The sequence below is a fragment of the Mustelus asterias genome, chromosome 19 (assembly GCF_964213995.1).
Source record: "Mustelus asterias chromosome 19, sMusAst1.hap1.1, whole genome shotgun sequence".
Classification (NCBI taxonomy): Eukaryota; Metazoa; Chordata; class Chondrichthyes; order Carcharhiniformes; family Triakidae; genus Mustelus; species Mustelus asterias.
The window spans coordinates 61,730,695-61,752,973 of NC_135819.1; the positions used below are offsets into that span (position 1 = coordinate 61,730,695).

General features: G+C 45.7%; 1 protein-coding gene across 3 annotated transcripts in view; it reads left to right on the forward strand.

Annotated features, from left to right (window-relative positions):
* Positions 1-22,279, forward strand: part of flncb (filamin C, gamma b (actin binding protein 280)) — a 61,566-nt gene that overhangs the window by 2,555 nt on the left and 36,732 nt on the right. For 2 of the 3 annotated variants that reach the window (XM_078235702.1, XM_078235703.1), the window contains exons 2-20: positions 887-984; positions 1,270-1,417; positions 2,625-2,743; positions 2,940-3,017; positions 4,088-4,250; positions 5,473-5,673; positions 7,499-7,618; positions 8,589-8,726; positions 9,306-9,432; positions 10,034-10,170; positions 10,460-10,653; positions 12,902-13,015; positions 13,799-13,942; positions 14,340-14,463; positions 15,582-15,742; positions 18,826-18,916; positions 19,793-19,962; positions 20,325-20,442; positions 21,497-21,759. In XM_078235702.1, the coding sequence (XP_078091828.1) occupies positions 887-984; positions 1,270-1,417; positions 2,625-2,743; positions 2,940-3,017; positions 4,088-4,250; positions 5,473-5,673; positions 7,499-7,618; positions 8,589-8,726; positions 9,306-9,432; positions 10,034-10,170; positions 10,460-10,653; positions 12,902-13,015; positions 13,799-13,942; positions 14,340-14,463; positions 15,582-15,742; positions 18,826-18,916; positions 19,793-19,962; positions 20,325-20,442; positions 21,497-21,759 (2,708 nt within the window). The remainder of the gene's footprint in view (positions 1-886; positions 985-1,269; positions 1,418-2,624; positions 2,744-2,939; positions 3,018-4,087; positions 4,251-5,472; positions 5,674-7,498; positions 7,619-8,588; positions 8,727-9,305; positions 9,433-10,033; positions 10,171-10,459; positions 10,654-12,901; positions 13,016-13,798; positions 13,943-14,339; positions 14,464-15,581; positions 15,743-18,825; positions 18,917-19,792; positions 19,963-20,324; positions 20,443-21,496; positions 21,760-22,279) is intronic. The other variant, XM_078235704.1, reaches the window with a different exon arrangement.

Below are 22,279 nucleotides of genomic sequence, written 5' to 3' on the forward strand. Positions count from 1 at the left end.
TGAATGAGCAGGGGGCCCACGCCATCTAAAGTCAGTAGGGAGCACTCTGTGCTAACCCTTGACTAAACAGTGTTTCCTGGTTTCCAACCCAAGGTTGTATTGTGGATTAGTTATAGGCAACTCTGCTCTGTGTGTGTTGGATTATAAAACTGCCCTTGATTTGACAAATTGTGAATCTATGGCACTTGACTGAGTGAGACATTTGAGAGTTCATGTCCCACCTCAGACCTGAACCCAGTACTGAGGAAGCACCTCTAAAGAGAGAATGCTGCACTATCCGAGGAGCAGTATGGGAAGAGTGCTGCACAGTTGGAGGGGCAGTACTGGTGAGTGTTGGGGCAGGGTGGGTGGGGAGCACAGGGACACACTGGGGGTGGCAGTACTAAGGAGTCAGTTAACTCAGTTGGCTGGACGGCTGGTTCGTGATGCAGAGTGACATCAACAGCCTAAGTTCACTTTTTGTACCAGCTGAAGTTATTCATGAAGGCCCACCTTCTTGATCTTGCCTGATCTCCAGTCAGCTCTCCCTCGAAGGGGAGAACAGTCATCATCTGCGTTTATGATGTGGAGATGCTGGGGTGGGCACAGTCAGAAGTCTCTCAACACCAGGTCAAAGTCCAACAGGTTTATTTGGAATCGCAAGCTTTCGGATTGCTGCTCCTTCCTCAGGTGAGTGATTCCAAATAAACCTGTTTGACTTTAAGCTGGTGTAGTGAGACTTCTATCTGGAAATATGGTGACTTTATCTTGCCCTTTACTGGGAGTGAACTGCAATATGAGGGGCAGTTCCCTGACAAGTCTCAGCATGTGCATTTTCCCAACTGTGTACTAAGGACCCTACATGTTTCTCTGCTCCTTGTTTGAAAGGTCTTTGTTGTGCTCACAGGTTTGTGTCCTGACTGGCTGGACTGGGACCCAAACCAACCTGTGGACAATGCCAGGGAGGCCATGCAGCAGGCTGATGATTGGCTGGGAGTTCCTCAGGTGAGTGTCAGCATTCTTTTGGTATCTATGTAGGTACAGCTGGTTCTGTGGAGCAGACTCGGTGGAACTTATTACTCATGACTATATGTTGGTCCATTGTAAGACTAAGAATGTGTTGGAGTTGGTGAATTTGAGCTGTTGTCTCTTTGCTTGCTGCTGCTTTCACTCTTCAAATCTTCATGCTCACTCTTACTCATTGTCACAACAGTCTCATTTCCCCTAACAATCAGTCACTCTGCTCTGGTTCCTGATTCTCTCTCTCCTGTCTCTTGCCTCCTTCTGCAGGTGATTGCCCCTGAGGAAATTGTGGACCCCAATGTGGATGAGCACTCAGTGATGACCTACCTCTCCCAGTTCCCCAAGGCAAAGCTCAAGCCTGGTGCCCCCCTCAGGACCAAAATCAACCCCAAGAAAGCTCGTGCCTATGGACCAGGTAAAGAACAAGGGAGTTGATCATTTACCTCCTGTTCAGACATTCAATGAAATTGTGGCTGCTTTGTGACTTGACTCTGTACACTATGTTGCTTTATCATAGTATACAAAAATCTATCTATCAGATTAAAAATTACAATTGATCCTTTCCCAAATAAACACTTTGGTTACAAGAGCAGGTCACGATCTAAAAGTAATTTGCCTCCTGACCCCCACAAAGCTTGCCCACCATCTACAAGGCACAAGTCAGGATTGTGATGGACTGTTCTTCCCTTGCTGGATGAATGCAGCTCCAAGAACACTAGCTCAACACCATCCAGGACAAAGCAAGTCCATTTGATTGGCACTTCTTCCACCAATATTTAGTCCCTCCACCACCAACACACAGCAGCAGTGGTGTACCATCTACAAGATGCACTGCAGAAACTAACCAAGACTTTTTAGGTAGCGCCTTCTAATCCCACATCCATTACCTTTTGAGAAAGACAAGGGCAGGTGACGCATGGGAGCACCGCCACCTGGAGGTTCTCCTCCATGTCACCATCACTGCTGCTGGGTCAAAATCCTGGAACTCCCTCCCTACAGTAAGCACTGTGGGTGTACCTATACTTTGCGGACTGCAGTGGTCCAAGAAGGAAACTCACCACCACCACCTCGAGGGTAATAAATGCTGACCTAGCCAGCTAAACCCACATCCTTGAATGAATAATAAAAAATGCATAAGTGAGCTCCAAATATTTTGTGTGAAGACATGTATCCTAATTTCACTCCTGAAAGGTCTGGCTCTAATTAAAGTCACAACCAGTAGAAATGGTTTCTCTCTACTTGTCCTTTAACATAAATCAAATTACCTCCTTAATCTTCTAAATTTCAGGGAAAGCAACCTTGGTTTCTGTAATTTCCCTCATAATTCAACATCAGGAATCCAAATGTCACTATGGTAAATCTCCAAGGCCAATCTATCTCCTTCCTAAAGTGTGATATTTAGAATGCTACCACCACCAACCCCAATCCCTGCAGATTATCCCAGACGGTCACCAAAAATTTGGACCACCAATTTCTCACTGCCTGAGCCTGTGTTGTGACTAAGAAACATGGGCCTATTCCCTGTAAGGGACTGTGTTCAGTCAGACTGGACCTTTGACCTGGCTAGGAATGTTACACTGTTGATGTCTGACCCTATTGACTGATGTTTGACTTGGTTGTAGGAATTGAACCTCAGGGTAATGTGGTCCTAAAGCCAGCAGAATTCACAGTGGAAACCATTAATGCTGGTCTTGGGGAGGTCCTAGTCTACGTGGAGGATCCTGAAGGCCACACTGAAGAGGTAATGTGTGCGAATCAAGGGGTCAGTCTGTGCAAATGTTGTAGGATTGATCAGTGCTCTGTTATGGGTATGTGTGGGCTGGGATTGCACTTTGTACACCGCTCATTTCCTGTCAGATGCCTGCTCTGCATGGGCAGAGTACTGGCTCCTGTGGGGAGTGACCATTGCTCAGAATCCTTTCCTTTCTCTTGTACAGGCAAGAGTCATCGCGAACAATGACAAGAATCGCACGTATTCCGTGTCCTATGTACCCAAAGTTGCTGGACTTCACAAGGTAATTCTCTGACTGTTTATGACAGTCCAGGCTAACAAGGATAAGCTTCCTCCTGTCTCCACTAACTCACTTCATTCCCCACTCCTCTAATCCTGCTCTTTGTGCAAGAATTCCTGCTGAGATTCTCCCAATTTTCAGTTGAAGATCCCAGAGCAATGTTTAGAAACTGGGAAAAGCCATAGAATCCAATGGGCTAGGGCAAGTTCACTGATCCATCCCCTCGCAAGAGGAACAGGGTGAGGTCATTCAGCCCTCATGATTGTGTTTATCCATTCAGTTATCATAGCTGATTTGCACATCCACCCCAATTGCCCAACTTTTCTCCATATCTCTTGATACTAATTACCCAGCGTAAATCTATCCAGCTCAGTCTTGAAAGCTTCGACTGATAGCTTATGTAGCTTTGTGGGGGAGCAAAGAGTCTTGTGCGCTCGCTCATTTATCAACTCCTTTAATTATTAAACATCTCAATTAGATCGCCCTCTAACCTCTTCAACTTGAGGGGATTATAAATTTAGTCTGTGCAAGCAATGTTCATAATTTAAAACCTTTTAGACTACATCTCTTGACTCCTACATAAATTTTTAAAAATTCATTTATGGGACATGGGCATCGCTGGCTGGCCAGCATTTACTGCCCATCCCTAGTTGCGCTTATTCAGAGGGCAGTTGAGAGTCAACCACATTGCTGTTTCTCTGGAGTCACATGTAGACCAGACCAGGTAAGGACAGCAGATTGTGTTTTTCCAACAATCGACAATGGTTTCATGGTCCTCAGTAGATTATTGATTCCTGATTTTTTTATTTTTTAAATTTAATTTAATTCTAATTCCACCATTTACCGTGACGGGATTTGAACCCAGGTCCCCAGAACATTAGCCAAGTTTCTGGATTAATAGTCTAGCGATAATACCACTAGGCCATCACCTCCCCCTAAAATGGCATAATTGGCTTTGGTAACAAGTGCCGGAGTTTCTGCTGAAGTTGTGGAAGGAGATCATGGAATCGCCAAAGGAATCCCAGCAAACAATCTTCTGTCATTAATCCTATGGTCCATGTGCTTATTTCCAGGTAACAGTGCTTTTTGCTGGGCAGCAGATTGACAAAAGCCCTTTCAATGTTCACATTGGTATGGCGCTGGGTGATGCCAATAAGGTGACTGCCCGAGGACCTGGCCTGGAACTGAATGGGAATGTGGCTAATAAGCCAACATACTTTGACATTTATACTGCAGGTAAGGAGCACCGTGTAGTAACACCCTGTCGTCCTCCATTGCCATGGCAAGAACAGAATACTGTTCTGGAAGAAGGTAGTTTGTGTGGGGGTGTTAGTAACTTGGTTTGTAATGAAGAGTGGAACAGTGGTTTGGTTTGTGGCAGGTGTGTTTGTGGTTAGAATGTCACAGCAATGATTGGGTAATCTTGTTTCAATTTAAAATCAATATTGGAATAAATCTCAATATTCAAAGATTCATAGAATAATGCAACATAATCAGCCTGTAATACCGGTGCTGAATCTTTAGAAAGAATGGTTCAATTTAGTTTCGCTTCCAACATTTTTCCTATAATCCCACAAAATAGTCCTTTTCAAGTACAGTCCAGTTGTACTCCGATGAAATTTGATTCCACATTGGAGTTTGAGAGATCGAGATCATAATCTCATGGATAAGAAATTTCTTCTTAATTCCCCCTTCTAGTTCCCTTGTAAATTATTTTACACCTTTGACCTCTGGCTACAGGCACACTTAGCAGAGGAAACACAAACTTCTGATAATTTTGACTAACGTGATTTGGTTTCTCCTGAAACTTCTCCTCTGTTCTAATGAGAACAATCCCAGCTTCTCCCATCTCTCAGATAGCTGAACTCTTGCATCCTTGGTATGATCCTGGGAAACCGTTTCTGTACGCTCCAGGGACTTTTTCTAAAGTTTGGTGCTTAGTATTGTACACAATACTCCAACTGAGGCCTAACCAGTGTTTAATGTGACTTCCTCATTTTTGTATTCAATGCCTCTGTTTAGAAAGCCAAGTATCCCATACCTTATCAGTTAGTGCTACCACATTCCAACATTTGTGAATATGTGCCTCAGATCCTCATTTGGACATATTGTGTCTCCACGTTGTCCCTCTTATGCATATCCGCAAAATTGTCTCTGCCAATTTCACCAATCTGCCTATGTCCTCCTGAAGTCTGCTACTATAATGCTTACTCCCCCCAAGCTTATCGAAGTGTGAATTTATTTGCTGTTTTGATAATGGTCTCTGGTAATTTTCCCCTTGGATATAATTAGCAGTTTTAATTATCTCTCCTTTTTGTGTCCTCCAATTGTCTTCTGATTTTCTGATTTTAGTGGCTAGTTCAAAGAACAATCTAAAACGAGTTCATAAATTACCTGTCTAAGGTGTTGCTGGATCATGGATCACCCCATCGGCCTTTAACTTATTCTGACCCCTCAGGTGCCGGATCAGGAGATGTTGGGGTTGTTATTGTTGACCCTCAGGGCCGGCGGGACACAGTGGAGGTGATCCTGGAGGATAAAGGTGACAGTGTTATGCGCTGCACCTACAGGCCGCTGCTCGAAGGCCCTCACACCATTTATGTGAGCTTCGCTGGGGCCGTGATACCAAAGAGCCCTTTCACTGTCAACATTTCAGAAGGTAAGTCTCTCCGGCGGGCTTTTTCTGTGTGCGGCAGGCCTTCTCTTTCTCTTGAACCTTGTCCTCTTAATCTCAATCTTTCCCTGGAGAGGAGCAAGCAACAGCTCGGTGGGATGGTGTGGGTGGTTGGGTATTGAGAACGAGACTTGGGAGGAAAGGAAGCTGGGGTACAAGATGGTGAAAGGCAGGGACATGGGATGGGTAGAAGCTTGAGGTTGGAGGGAGGAGGAAGCTGGGGAAAAGCAAAGAGGGAGGAAAAGGAGCTGGGACTTGGGCTGCATTATTTGCTTCTCTCCAATCTGAACTGGGTTCCCCATGCATATCCAAGTGTGAATTTAGTTGGTATTTTGACAGTGGTCTCCAGTAATTTTCCCTTTGACTTTAGCAGTTACCAGTTTTAATCCTCTCCTCTTTTTGTGAGCAAGGGGCTGGTTCTCGGAAGTGGGGAAGTGAAGAGAGCAGAAGCCAGTGAATTGTGGCATGTGGGGACTGGAGAGAAGCAAGCAGTGAGCTGGGCAGGGCTGTCAATGACTCTTTGAACTTTTGAATGCCTCTACTTGTAACTTTTGTTCATGTTCCAAACACACAATTGGTGGTTTTTCTGTGAGGGGTGGAAGTTGATCTAGGAAGTGTTAAATGAAGATCAAAGGGTGATCAGGCAGGTATTTTTCAGCACAAGTATGTGTGTAAAATTAGCACCTTGAATGCCCCGAATGTGTTTTATAGTTAATGAAGTACGTTTGAAATATAGTCACTGCTGTATTGTAGGAAATGCAGCAGCCAGTTTGCACACAGCAAACTTTCATAAGCAATGCAATGATCAGATAATTTATGTTTTTAGTGATGTTGATTTGAATAATTAATAATCTGGACATTGGCAATAGTTCCTCTGCTATTACTACACAATGGTATAGTGAAACAGATCACCAAAACCCTGAACAGAGAATTTTACATTCTCATTGCATCACTAGCATTCTGCTCTTCCATTAACCTGAAGTAAACAGCCCCCCCCCCCCAAATACCTGTCCATAATCAAGCTCTTGGAAGTTTTGTGATACACATACTGGTCTAAGGGATTCCCATTGTGTTACTGTGGCAAGTTAGTATCTTAGTGTAGCACTCCCTCTATTCTGCCTCACTGTGCAGTACTGCACTTGGTGTCAGCCTGGATAATATGTCAGAAGCCATGACCTTCTGACTCAGGGCCCAGCGTGAATAGACATTTGCACACTGGGATGTTGAATTGACTGAGGTTGAATACCTAACCTGACTGAGGAAATCATTTGTCTATCATTGGCAAGGCCAACATTACCCATTTCTAATTGCCCTTGAGGTGTGGTGGCGAGCCATCTTAAACAACTGCATTCCACCTGGTATAGATACATTCACAGTGGTGTTAGGAAGAGAGTTTCAGAATTTTTAATCATGTCAATGAAGGAATGGTGATGGACGTCAAAGTCTGGAAGGTCTATGGTTTGGAGGGGAGTTTGCAGGTGGTGATGTTCCCATGGGTCTGCTGCCCTTGTCCTTCTGGATGGTAGAGGCTTTGGAAGGAGCTGTCAGGAGTCTGACAGGATGGCTAGTGTGATTAGTTGAGTTGCAAAGTTGGCTGATGAGGGCAAGGTTGAATTAATTAATGCATCAAGAGAAATCCTTTTGGTTTGTTCCCTGGTATGCAACCAGTTGAGGTGAGAAATCTGGGGATTGCAGCTTATTGAACAAAAAACCCCCCTTCCCCTTCGCCCGACACATCATCTTCTTGCACTCTGTTACATCTCTTATTTAATCTCTTCTTCCTTATGATTTGTGCTTGGACCAATCCCAGAAGCCCCTGCTCCGACCCAGGTTGCTGCTCCTGTTATGATTGTTCCTCAGTCCATCCGCACCCCTCCAGCAGACAAGGCGAAGAAAGCTCCACCCCCACCTCCCAAACCCAAACGACCACGTTAGTATTAGCCTGTGACTGAGTGTCTGCCTGTGCTTGTGTCTGAATGGGGGCCACGAGCCCTGCTTCTGTTTGAATGAAGGCCATTGGTTGTGCTTCTGTTTTGAGCAAGGAACCCTAAATGGGTCGCTGCAGGCCCCGAAAGGGGTTGGTTGGGTGGGTGGGGTATTCATTGGCTCAGTGCAGGTGCTGGGTGGGCAGGATGTTTAATGGCTTTATGGGTCTGTGCAGGCCCTGAGGTGGAGGAATGAGGAGGTTTCATTGACGCACATCAATTTGTGCAGGCCCCTAAGGGGGTGGTTCGGCTTCACTTTGCCAGTCCTTACTAACCCGGAATGTGATTGATCAGTAGTTTAAGAGCACTAATGCAGCAAAATTGAATTCTGAGAGGGGTGTTTCGGCTGCCATGTTTTGCTGAAATGGCTCTGAGCTCCGACTGTGTTTTGTCTTGAGAGGAACAGTTTGTGATGGAGATTTTTACGCGTTCCTTTTTCAGAATGGCTTTCTTTTCTCTTTGCGTATGTGGTCATCAATCTTTCAATTTTGTTAATTAGTGGAGGTGGGGGAATCATGTGATTAAAATCTCCAATCCTTCTAAAGAGTTGGTCACCTGACCCCTGTACAAAGCCTACCCTGATCATTGAAGCTCATTCAATATATCTGTTTGTGGAGAGATTAGATATCAACCTCTCTAAGTCTGGGATCACTGGCTGGTTATCCCCTCACTGGAATAGACCCTGTGACTTGTGGTTTAGTTCCACGCTAGGGGTGGAAAGGTCACTTGCTGAGCCCATGGTGAGTCTTGCTGCTTTAATCCTTGTTTCTGCTGTAACTGAATACTGGGATCCCTTGACTCAGTGTGCTTAATCCAAGGCTACAGAACAAGAGTGTTGCAACCGGCAATGGATAAGACCGGAGGATGCTTAGCCCCGGTTTATTGGTACTAACCTCAACCCTGTGTTTCTGGCAGCGTGCAACCCAAATGCATGTCGAGCCTCTGGGAGAGGTCTCCAGCCTAAAGGAGTGCGAATGAAGGAGATGACCGACTTCAAAGTCTTCACCAAAGGAGCAGGAACAGGGGAACTGAAGGTCGTTATCAAAGGACCCAGTAAGTCAGGGAGTGGGGTGGGGGATGGACCATTTAAAAAAATATCCTGGGAGAGGGAAATGCAGTCTAGCTCGCTATGGGACAGTGTCAATGTGGTTGTCCTGCTGTGGGTCAATCTGGCATTCTCCTCGCCCAAGTGTTTAATTTTGACTCTTACTGAAACTTAGCAAATTTATGGATAAACAATTGAAATTGGCAAATTTATTTTAAAATCTTGTTACACAGTGCAAAGATAGACAGTTACTATACTTATCCAGCAGGTGCACACATTGCTGGTATTCTCTGCAGTGTACCCTGTGGCTGACCCCAGAATTGTGTTGGTTGCTGTGGTGGATGTCTTTCTGTGCCACAATATGGTGAAAATCACCAGCTAACAGTGAGGCCGTGAAAGAAAAGCTGTTCAATATTGGGAGATGCAGCTGTGATCTGCTCTGCGCTCTTATTGTGCAGATACAAGGAATTCACTGACAGGACACCAGGACATCAGTCAGGACACTTAAGGCAATATTCCTATCAATGAAACCTATAAAAGCCGAGGAAACTCAGTAACTTACACTATCTGGTGATTATTCCTTCCAGAGGGTACAGAGGAGCCAGTAAAGGTTCGAGATGTTGGTGATGGTGTCTATGAATGTGAATATCACCCAATGCTTGGGGGAAAATACGTGGTGACCATCACCTGGGGCGGTTATGCCATTCCGAGAAGGTGAGTCGCACCTGGTCAAACATTTGCATTTATCAACTTTATTTCTGAGACTGATTGGAGTAATGATACTGAAATCACAAGAGGAACAATAGTGATGGGGCTCAGCTTCCCATCTAACACAGGTGATAGACATCTGAATCTCTCACGTCAAACAAGACATCCACATCATTTCTACACAGATTAGAGTGCCTTCATTAGAAGGACCTGGCTCTCTCAAGAGGCAGTGGGTCGGACTCTGGGACCTTAAATCAATGTATGGGGTTAGAATGCTTCATGAAGAATAAATATTGACCTTTTTAGAAATTGTACAATGGGATCTTTTATACCCAGTAGAGGGGACAGATGGGTTTGCAATTTAATGTCTCCGCTTCAAAACTTCTCAAAATGGAGCACACTCTCAGTACTGCACGGAGTGTGTCCACCTGGCTTCTGGGTTCAAGTCTCTGGATTGGGACTTGAATGCACAATCTCTGACTTGGAGGAGAGCATGCTACTGTCTAGCAGTTTACAAGTGGTTTCTCTCTGCCTATTGCTTTACATTCAGTTTGCCTTGCAATATTGATTGTTAGCTGTACTGACTTTTGACTGTTTGATTCCTCAGCCCATTTGAGGTGCAGGTTGGACCAGAAGCTGGTGCCCAGAAGGTGCGAGCCTGGGGGCCAGGCCTGGAGACTGGCGTTGTGGGAAAGTCAGCTGATTTTGTAGTAGAAGCAATTGGAACTGAAGTTGGGACACTAGGTAAGCATTGTGTCTGTTACAGCTTCAGGACTAGTAAAGAGATTCCAATTCATCCTGCTGCACTGGTTCTGATCTAAATTCCTGGCTCTGTCTCTATTCTCTGCACTCAGCCTGTTTCTATTTGAACCCAGTTCTCAATGGCACAAAGTCTAAACAAAACTGGACCAAAATATCAGTGCACCAAACAGACCTTTACTCTCAATCTAACCCTGCGCTGTTACCTGCCCAAACTAGTCTTTGACCAGTCTGTCTCCTTTTTTGTGAATGGTTTCAAATTTTTTCCTCCCAGGTTTCTCCATTGAAGGCCCATCTCAGGCTAAGATCGAATGTGATGATAAAGGCGATGGGTCATGTGATGTACGATACTGGCCCACTGAGCCTGGTGATTACGCTGTGCATGTGATCTGTGATGATGAAGATATTAAAGATAGTCCATTCATGGCTCACATCCTTCCTGCAAACAATGAATGCTTCCCAGAGAAGGTACGTGAGGGACTCCGTGTGGGGTAAGGGTGTGCACAAAACTCTGCAGTCAGTGCTGGGTCCTAGGAATTGCTCTTGGGTCTGCTCTTGAAGATTCTGGAATTGGACACAAGGGACATTGTTTTCAAATTTGTTGCCAACAAGTATCAAAACAGAAAGAGTGAAAGATTTCAGGAGGTTGGATAGATTGGTGGAAAAGGCAAACAGTTGGTAAATGCTGTTAAATGTGTTGGAATATGCAATCAGGGAATTGCCTGAGGTCACTGAGGTTAAGAGATGATGGTGGCACAGTGGTTGGCACTGCTACCTCACAGCTCCAGGGACTAGGGTTCAATTCTGGTCTTGGGTGATTGTGTGAAGTTTGCATTTTTCCGGGTGCTCCGGTTTCCTCCCACAGTCCAAAGATGTGCAGGTTAGGTTGATTGGTCCATATTAAATTGCCCCTTCATGTTAGGGGGATTAGTAGGGCAAATACGCGGGGTTACAGGGATAATGGCCTGGATGGGATTGTTGGTGCAGGCTCGATGGGCCAAATGGTCCCCTTCTGCACTGTAGGGATTCTATAATTCTATGTTTTGCACAGGGAGTGCAGAATGATGGACCACATAGTGGTAAAGACCATTGCAATTTTAAAAAGAGAAATTGAATAAATGAAGCGGAGAAAGATACAGAACTGTGCTGAGTGCAGGGCAGTGGGATTAGTTTGGGATTGCACCACTGGAGAGCAGCCAGGATGGTCTGAAAACCTGTAATGGTTCTGTCTACATGAGCTACAAACATCAAAACAATGCTTTAGGATTATTGCTGTTTCAAAAAGTGAGACTCCCATTTCTATAACACTCTTTTCATGACCTTCACAGACAATTAATGTATTTGTAATGTAGTCATAATATCGGAAACATGGCAGCAATGCATTTAAAAGCAGTAAGAATATAAAAAGGAGGTTTTGCTACAGTGCTCAAAAACTCTGGTTAGACCGTGTCTGCTTAATTTATATCGCTCTGGGTGCCGCAGGTTAGAAGCAATAAATTGACCTTGGACGGAGTGCCTCACAGATTCAACCAGGCTCCACTGATTAATTTTGTATATTATTCCTGTTTCTATGACCATGTAATCTATTTTTAGTGTTGTTGATTTAAGGGATATATATTGGCCAGGACAGAGGAGAATTCTCCTGATCACCTTCCAGTAGTGTCATGGGATACTTTACAAACTAGTCAAGCAAATTGTACTCGCCAAATCATACCTTGCAACCAATGTCCCATACACCACAGTCCCCATCTCTGGGTTTGTCTAGTCCCACTGGCAGGACAGACTCAGCAGAGGTGGCAGGTGGCATACAGTTGGGAGGCAGTAGCCCTGGGAGTCCTCAACATCAACTGTCTGACTCTGGGAAGTCTCATGGTATCAGGTTGAACACTGGCAAGGAACAACCTCCTGTTTGCTACCTGTCACCCTCCCCCAGCTGAAGAGTCAGTGCTCCTCCATGTTGAACCCCACTTGGAGGAAACCGAGTAGTGAGGGCACAGGATGCACTCTGGGGTGGGGGACTTCAATGTTCATCACCAAGAGTAGCACCACTAATGGCCAAAGTTGGCTGAGTCCTGAAGGATATGGCTGCTAGACTGGACCTACGGCAGGTGGTGAGGGAACCAACTTTAAGGAAAAATCTTGACTTTCCCCTCACCAATTTACCTGTCACAGATGCATCTGTCCATTAAAGTATGGTAGGATTGACTACTACACAGTCCTTGTGAAGACAAAGCTCCATCTTTGCACTTAATGTACCCTCCTTGATATGTGCTAAATGGGATAGATTCAGAACAGATCCAGCAGCTCAAAACTGGGCTTTTTGAGGTGCTCTCGGCCAGCAACAGCAGAATTGTATTCCACCATAATCTGTAACCTTGTGGCCTGGCATATCCCTCACTCGACCATTACCACAAAACCAGGGGGTCCACCCAGGGGTTCAATGAAGGGTGCAGGTGAGCATACCAAGAGCAGCACCAGGTAAATCTAATAATTAGGGATACAAATGGTGAAGCTACAACACAGGACTACTTGCCTGAGAAAGACCAAGCTAAGTGATCCCACAACTTCAGAAGCAAAGACACAAGAATTAAATGCCTGGTCCATGAAATGCTGACCCAGCCCAGTCCCTGTTTGCTTCTACTGCTTGCTGCCTGTTGCTGTGTAAGTTGAGGTCATGGCTCATTGTGTTGTCTCATCAAATATTCTTGCTTTGTAGGTGAAAGCTTTTGGCCCTGGTTTGGAACAGACTGGCTGCATCGTAAACAAACAAGCTGAGTTCACTATTGATGCGCGGGCAGCAGGCAAGGGTGAACTCAAAATTTACGCACAGGTAATGTTTCAAAGCTTTGAACAAATGCATTGTTGTTGTTTTTGGGGCTGGTATGTAACCAGGTGGATGGAGTTATAGTAGGTACCTCTCTATCATTAGTAAGAAGTCTCACAACACCAGGTTAAAGTCCAACAGGTTTATTTACCAAATAAACCTGTTGGACTTTAACTTGGTGTTGTGAGACTTCTTTCTGTGCCCACCCTAGTCCAATGCTGGCATCTCCACATCATGCCTGTCACTATCAGATTTGCTGATTTTATCAGCAGATGGGTGGCTGGGATGGGCCGAGGGGACCAGCTCTCTGTTTTGAGTGGACAGGTACCAACTGAAACTCAAACACATCACAGGATAGTGAGGAAACTGGGAGAGAGTCAGGGCAGGGAATTTTATCCACTCTTCAAAATTAAATGAATTATTAATTTGGAGGTGAGGTGTCACCTCACCTCACTGTCATCAGTGAGTCCAAAGATGTGCAGGTTAGGTTGATTGGCCAAGCTAAATTGCCCCTTAGTGTCCTGGGATGCGTAGATTAGAGGGATTAGTGGGTAAATGAGGATTAGAGGGATTAGCAGGTAAATATGTGGGATATGGGGATAGGGCCTAGGTGGGATTGTTGTCGGTGCAGACTCGATGGGCCGAATGGCCTCTTTCTGCACTGTAGGGGTTCTATGGTTCTATGGTGTCTCTTTTACTTGGTGCAGATTGAAGATTCCCTGTTTCTGCTAAACACTATAGTAATTGTTGTATTTTTGCTCTTTACATTTCTCACCCCCCCCACCACAGGATGCAGAAGGTGTTCCCATTGATATCCAGATCAAAGATAATCGAGACAACACGTTTATGTGTGTGTACGTGCCTCGGAAGCCCATCAAACACACCATCATCATCAGCTGGGGTGGTGTCAACATCCCAAACAGTCCTTTCAGGGTAAGAGAGGAGAATGTGTGCCATTAGCCAGAACTTGATTTAGACTGCAGTGCGTGGCTAGAAACGAACAAACTCAATGACTGAATTAGACACGAGTCAGGAGACACAAATTGACACATCAGTGAGATGGCTTGGGGGTGGAGGAGGCACAGAGATTGACAAATCGGTGAGATAGAGATGATTTGGGGGGGGGTGGTGGGAGGGGAATGAGCATGTGGAAAATTCTGTAAAAACAGTTACATTCCTGTTTAAATGAATGTCGTGCTCTGCAACACAATGTAAATTTAGAATTGATTGTTACACATTACATGTTCTGTGTGAATTCTGCATCTCTCATTTCCTGTCCTGTCACCCCCTGGACTGACCACATACTAACTCATTTGTACATGTGCTGCAGGTATCTGTGGGAGAAGGCTGTCATCCACAGAAAGTCAAAGTATATGGACCAGGCGTGGAGAAAACCGGACTCAAGGCCAGTGAACCCACATATTTCACTGTGGACTGTAGCGAGGCTGGACAGGGTGAGGCTTGAACAAACCTTTCGTGATGCAGGCTGTTTAATTCCTGTTTGTACATAAAATGAAGAGGGATAAAGAAGGAAATGCTGGCTGGGCAGCCACCTGTCAATGGCAGGGAACCCAGAGGCAATTTCGGGGACTAGAAAAATTCAGAATCCAACGTCTGCCAATCAATTCGGTGAAATCCATTGGATCTAGGTCTTTTCTCCTTGGAGAGGCGAAGGATAAGGGGTGACCTGATAGAGGTGTATAAGATGTTGAGGGGTATTGATAGAGTGGATTCTCAGAGGCTTTTACCCAGGGCTGAAATGGTTGCCACAAGAGGTCACAGGTTTAGGGTGCTGGGGAGTAGGTACAGAGGAGATGTTAGGGGTAAGTTGTTCACTCAGAGGGTGGTGGGTGCGTGGAATCGGCTGCCGGTAGTGGTGGTGGAGGCGGATTCGATGGGGTCTTTTAAGAGACTTTTGGATAAGTTCATGGAAGTTAGTAAGATAAAGAGTTATAGGCAAGCCTAGTAGGTAGGGACATGTTCGGTGCAACTTGTGGGCCGAAGGGCCTGTTTGTGCTGAAGCTTTTCTATGTTCTATGTTTAACTAGAAAAAGATGCTGTGTAATTGCAACTTTTTGGAAAAGTATTGGCTAATAAATGAAAGTCAGCATGGAACTGTTCAAAGATAGATCAAGTTGGGAAATCTGAGCTATTTTGATGGACCGAGAGTTGTTGAAAGTAACATGATTTGACGTTGCATATATGGACTTTCATAAGGTAGTTGACAAAGTATCACATAATAGATTTGTTAGCAAAATTCAAATCTATAATTAAGGGAACATGGCAGCTTGGATAATAAATTGACTAAGAAACCGAAAGGAGTTTGGGGATGAGGCAATGGGAATAGTGAGGATTGAGTGTGTTGCAGCTTCACTGCTGAGGAGACATAGTCCCTGACAGGATCTGGAAGGTAGCATTTGTGAAGATGGGAGAGCAGTTGCTTTGCTCCATGCCGGACTGAACTGCTCAGCACTGGCTGTCTCACTTTGAGGGGTTTCCTCCATCACATCTTCACCCTCAGTGCTGGGATTGTTTTTTTTTCCTCCGTCTCAATCTGTTCTCTTTTAATAAGGTGATGTGAGCATCGGCATTAAGTGTGCCCCAGGAGTCGTGGGACCTGCTGAGGCCGACATTGATTTCGACATTATTAAGAATGACAACGACACTTTCACAGTGAAGTACACTCCTCCAGGACCAGGGCGCTATACCATCATGGTGCTGTTTGCTGACCAGGTAAAACGAACACAGCCTGCTCCGTGTTATACATTCAGTTCAAATTCTTATCTGGCTTCTGTTGAGAAGGCTACAAATTATCTTGTGAAGGGCAGCAGAGATTGAGCTTTCTCTCCAATACCGGAGACGTCTATGATGTGGAGTTGCTAGCATTGGACTGGGGTAGGCACAGTAACTAGTCTCCCAACACCAGGTTTATTTGGTAGCATGAGCTTTCGGAGCACCGCTCCTTCATCAGGTGAATGCAGGATTTCTTTCACAAACAGGGCATATATAGACACAAACTCAATTACAGGATAATGGTTGGAATGCGAGTCTTTACAGTTGCAGACAATGTGAGTGGAGAGAGGATTAAGCACAAGCTAAAAAGGTGTATTGTCTCCAGCCGGGACAGTTAGTGAGATTTTGCAAGTCGCAGGGGTTACAGATAGTTTGACATGAATCCAAGATCCCAGTTGAGGCCATCCTCGTGTGTGGAACTTGGCTATCAGTTTCTGCTCAGCGATTCTGCATTGTGTGTTGTGAAGGCCACCTTGGAGAACGCTTACCTGAAGATCAGTGGCTGAATGCCCTTGACTGCTGAAGTGTTCCCTGACAGGAAGGGAACACTCCTACCTGGTGATTGTCAAGTGGTGTCCATTCATCCGTTGTCGTAGCGTCTGCATGGTCTCATCAATGTACCATGCCTCGGGACATCCTTTCCTGCTGCGTATCTGGTAGACAACGTTGGCCGAGTCTCACGAGTATGTACCATGTACCTGGTGGATGGTGTTCTCGAGTGTGATGATGCATCCGTGTCGATGATCTGGCACGTCTCGCAGAGGTTGCTGTGGCAGGGTTGTGTGGTGTCGTGGTCACTGTTCTCCTGAAGGCTGGGTAGTTTGCTGCAGACAATGGTCTGTTTGAGGTTGTGCGGTTGTTTGAAGGCAAGTAGTGGGGGTGTGGGGATGGCCTTGGCGAGATGTTCGTCTTCATCAATGACATGTTGAAGGCTCCGGAGAAGATGTCGTAGCTTCTCCGCTCCAGGGAAGTACTTATCGACGAAGGGTACTCTGTCCGCATGTCCCGTGTTTGTTTTCTGAGGAGGTCTGTGTAGTTTTTCACTGGCCCGTCGGAACTGTTGATTGATGAGTTGAGCATCATATGCTGTTCTTATGAGGGTGTCTTTCAGCGTCTGTAGGTGTCTGTTGCGATCCTCCTTATCTGAGCAGATCCTATGTATACGGAGGGCTTGTCCGTAGGGGGTGGCTTCTTTAACTTGTTTAGTCTGGAAGCTGAAGAAGTGGAGCATCGTGAGGTTATCCGTGGGCTTGCAGTACAGTGAAGTGCTGAGGTGACCATCCTTGATGGAGATGCGTGTGTCCAAGAATGCAACCGATTCTGGGGAGTAGTCCATGGTCAGTCTGATGGTGGGATGGAACTTGTTGATGTCGTCATATAGTTGTTTCAGTGATTGTTCGCCATGAGTTTAAAGGAAGAAAATGTCATCAACGTATCTAGTGAATAGCATCGGTTGAAGGTCCTTTTGCGGTGAAGAAGTCTTGTTCGAACCTGTGTACGAAGATGTTGGCATATTGAGGTGCAAATTTGGTCCCCGTGGCTGCTTTGTCTGGATGAAGAACTGGTTGTTGAAGGTGAAGACTTTGTGGTTCAGGATGAAGTGAATGAGTTGTAGAATTGCATCTGGAGATTGGTAGTTGTCTGCGTTGAGTGCTGAGGCAGTTGCAACAATGCCGTCGTTATGGAGGATGCTGGTGTAGTGCTGAGACATCCATTGTGACGAGGAGTGTTCCTGGTCCACGGGTGCTGAGTTTCTGTAAGAAGTCCATAGTGTCGCAACAGAAGCTGGAGGTTCTTTGTACAATGGGTTTCAGGATGCCCTCGACGTAGCCAGAGGTTCTGTCTCAGGGTCCCATTGACTCATGATGGGACAGCTGGGTGTGTTGGCCTTGTGTATCTTCGGGAGGCAGTAGAGATCTCCAACGTGAGGAATATGTGGGATGAGAACACGGAGGATGCTCTGAAGGTCCGGATCAAATCTCTTGATTAGGTCTGAGTTGATGGATGTGTTCTTTCATCGGATCTGCAGGTAACTGTCTATAGTGTTCCTCATTGTTCAGTTGTCAGTACATTTCTTTGCAGTAATCCGTTCTGTTCAGTATGACAGTGGCCCCTCCTTTGTTTGTTGCTTTGATGTTGCGGTTGGTCTTGAGCGCAGATGGCATCGCGTTGTGCTTGGGTGTCGTTTAGGGCTGTCTTGAGTGCAGCTGATGAATCTGGCATTGATGCACCTCCTGACAGCTTGGGCATGTGTGTCGAGTAGAGGGCAGTGGCCTTCCGGATCGATAGGAGGCCATTCAGATCCTCCATTTATATCATGCTGGATTTGCACCTTTGCTCCATATCCCAAAATATTCTCACCCAAGGTTGAACAACTGGACATAACTTAAACCCTGTTGTAATTTGACCCTCTTGACAAGAAGGCCAACTTTCCATTAGCCTTTTTGATATTGAGAAGGTTTAATCAACTTGAGCTGGAGTTGGTTGCAACAGATCTCTGGCTTCAGGAGCATGAGATCAAGTTGATGGACTCTCTGACTGTGACAAATTAAAGTATAAGTTTGTTTAATTCTGTATCTGGTATCAGCTGAGGCTCTGTGGATGTGGATTCTAGTCTCATTCTAGAAAGGTGAGTGCATAACCAGGCCAACACTTGCATTGCAGGTACTGCTGTTCTCTGAGGTGTGGTCTTTGAGATATAAAAGCCCTGACAACCAAACACTAGAAGAGTTAGTGACATACATCTTCCTCAATGTATGTCACTAAGAACATGTTAACTCCACATTCATTCTCATCGATGCTTGAATATTGTGCACAAAATGGCTGTCACATTTGCTAGCACATTCCCTGAATCTGAGTAACCCACTGTCTTAGCACTTTGAGATGACTTTTGGCAATCATTTTCCATCACTTGGGGGAGGGGAAGGGTAGTCGGGGATGGGAGGTAAAATTCAGAATCCAGCTGACCTCTGTCCCCTGCCACTGGCTGATTCTAACACGTTTCTGTCCAATTTATCCTACAGGAAATTCCCATCAGCCCATTCCGTATTAAGGTGGAGCCATCGCATGATGCGGGCAAGGTCAAGGCTGAAGGTCCTGGGCTGAGTCGGACTGGTGAGGAGAAGCTGGCTGATTGTGTGAGCGCTTGTAGCCAGACCAAGGGTCACCAACTCTTCCAGGACTGTCTTGGAGTCTCCAGACTTTAAATTAATCTCCTGGACCCTGGAACAAGTGACCACCAGGGAGAGAATTCATTGGGACTTTTTAAAACAAAATGTCCTTTTTTGCTGGTATTCCATATAAACATGGGGGGATGGCTAAAAGGCTGTTTGATCATTTGGAGGTGGGAGATTGTGATGAAACTTCCAGGAATAAGTAACTGGTTCCTGGATTAGAGGGGTTGGCAAATATTTAATTCACCCCAGTCTGACAACAGCCTTGTACTTCCTGTAGGTATTGGATTAGTGGGAGACTTGAATTGCAGCAAATTAGACTTGCCCCCCCGCCCCCCCCCCCCCCCGCAACCCGTGACTACTAAACCAGCTGTAAAATAAATAAAGTTTGTTTATTAGTCACAAATAAGGCTTGCATTAACACTGCAATGAAGTTACTGTGAAATTCCCCTAGTCGCCACAGTCTGGTGCCTGTTTGGGTCAATGCACCCAACCAGCACGTCTTTCAGAATGTGGGAGGAAACCGGAGCAGCTTGAGGAAATCCATGCAGACACGGGGAGAACATGCAAACTCCACACAGTGATCTAAGCCAGGAATTGAACCTGGGTCCCTGACGCTGTGAGGCAGCAGTTCTAACCGCTGTGCCACCGTGTTGCCCCAATAGTGTGAATAGAAGGTGCTGAGAGGTTAAGACCTGCTACAGACTGACCTTCAGTAACTGGGTGATGTAATGACCCCTCATGGTATGGGCTGTGCAGGGAAAAGGATAGAAAGCACTCCTGGTGCTGTGCTGTGAACCAGTTGTGTTTCTTGCAGGTGTTGAGGTTGGGAAACCCACTCATTTCACCGTCTACACTAAAGGAGCAGGCAAGGCTATACTGGACGTGCAGTTCAGCGGAGCTGCAAAGGGAGATGCCATTCGTGACTTTGAAATCATCGACAACCATGACTACTCGTACACTGTGAAATACACTGCTGTGCAGCAGGTAGGAGGGTGGCAGGGTTAAGGAGCTGTACCCAGTGAAGCAGTACTAGGGTTTGGGGGCTTTGTGCCTGGTCGGTCGTGCCAGAATTTAGGGGTTGTAATAAGATGGGGGTGTAATGCTGTCTTTAGGGTGAATTTACACAATGATGGAGGTGGGGAAGAGAGATTTGTACCCAGGAGGCAGTGCTAGGGTTGGGGGAATTTTACCCATCGAGGGTGGTGCTGGGGTTGGGGGAGTTGTGCCTGGGGAGGGCAGTGGTGGGATTTGGGAGTGTTGTACCTAGTTTTGCAGTGTCTGGATGAAGGGTTGCATCTAGTAGTATACCTGTCGTGTTTCTCTAATGTGCTGCTGTCTTGCTTCAGGGTAACCTGCTGGTGACGGTGACCTATGGGGGCGACCAGGTTCCAAAGAGTCCATTCACCGTGAATGTGGCTCCATCTCTCGATCTGAACAAGGTTAAAGTTCAGGGACTGAACAACAGTAAGATCATTAAAGCTTTTGTGAATTATTTCAGCTGTCAGATTCTAGGATTGAGCACTGTGTGACTCCTCGGGAGCCTCAATCATAACACCTTTCTGAGTGTGCTTACTGCTGCTCCTCCTCTTTCCTGTCCCCTCCCAGATTACTGCAATGGTCATGTCACCATTTCTGAATGGTGCTTAGAACCACAAAGTTGTGGATGTCCTGATGTTCCTTGTGATACTATCTGGTGTGCTAAATGCCCTTGAGGATGGAGTGAGAGTGAGGATTGCCTGTCTGCCAGGATGAGTGGTTAGATTAACATGTGCTGAAGGTTGGAGGCAATGAGAGTAATAGACTGAAACCTACAGGCAGATACTTTGTATAAATGCAGTGACTGCATTCACCTGAGTCGGGAATGATGCGGTGGATCCCCCGAGCACTATTTCTGCTTTGACCTGTTTGCTGTTTGGCTCCACCTTGGCAACAACATCTGTTTCAGCTCCCACCTCTGCTTTTGTTACCCTCAACTTCCATGTTCCAGTGCTCTCCTGGCTGTCCATCCATCTCCCACCCTCCTTAACCATCCCAAATGCTGCTGCTAATATCCTAACTTTTGCCATGTCTTTTTTCACCGGTTATTGATCATGCAATGTCTCTTTTTTTAAAATTTTCATCCTTGTTTTTCAAATCTCTCCATGGCCTTGTCCTTCTATTGCAGTAGTTCCTCAGACCTATTACCCTTAGAGCTATCTGTTTTCCTCCAATTCTAGCTGCTTGAACTTCCCAATTTTAATTGCTCTACCATGGGTGGCCAGGCTGTCAGCTTCCTGTGCCCTAAATAAGTCCCCTTGCTAAACCACTGTTCCATTCTTCTCTCCTTTTCAAGATGTCCCTTCAAACCTACCTCTTTGACTAAGTGTTAGATTATATTTATCATATTTTTGAGGCTTGTTAGATTGAGCCACAAAAATAGTAGTAATGTCAGATTTTGTCTGATTATTACACCTGTAAGTGCCTAGGGATATTTTTGTGTTAAAGGTACTGTATATAATGCAAGTTATTTCTATTTCAGAGGTTGACGTTGGGAAGGATCAGGAATTCAGCATTAACACTCGAGGTGCGGGAGGTCAAGGGAAAGTTGATGTAAAAATCACCTCTCCATCCCGCCGTCCTATTCCATGCAAGGTGGAGACTGATTCCACCAGTGACATTCACTCGGTGAAGTATATGCCACCTGAGGAAGGGCCATACAAAGTGGACATTAGCTACGATGGGCACCCGGTACCTGGAAGCCCCTTCACAGTGGAGGGGGTCATGCCCCCTGACCCCACCAAGGTGAGCACAGATCGCCAGATATCAGAACACAACAGTGAGATGATTGAGATCAAGCTGTCGCATGTGTTGGAACTCTAGCCCATTGCTTACCCAAGGCCCTTCACCCCTGGCATGGGGGCTCTTATGGCCGAAAGAGAGAACTTGAGGGACACTCCACTCCCTGCTGAGGATCCCTGTTTTCACCAGCAACATCCCCTCTGCCAGGCAAACTCTTTGCTTGTTACACATTGATGGATCCTAGCTCACTTTAAACTGTCCAACTTTCCTTCAAACTTAACAGATGATGAGAATTTTGTGTTCACTGCAATCTGGATTTGGTTAAAGAAACTGAGTACTTCACTGAATCCCTTATCCATCAACTTTGTCCCCCACTCCATCCGTTGATTTATCACCCCATCATCGATTGAATTCTACCCACAATTGCAACATCCCAGTTTTTGATGGACAAATGCAGTTTACCTGGCCTCAGTCACCCTTTCCTGATCTTTAAATTTTACCATCATCTTCTGTGAAGACTCTG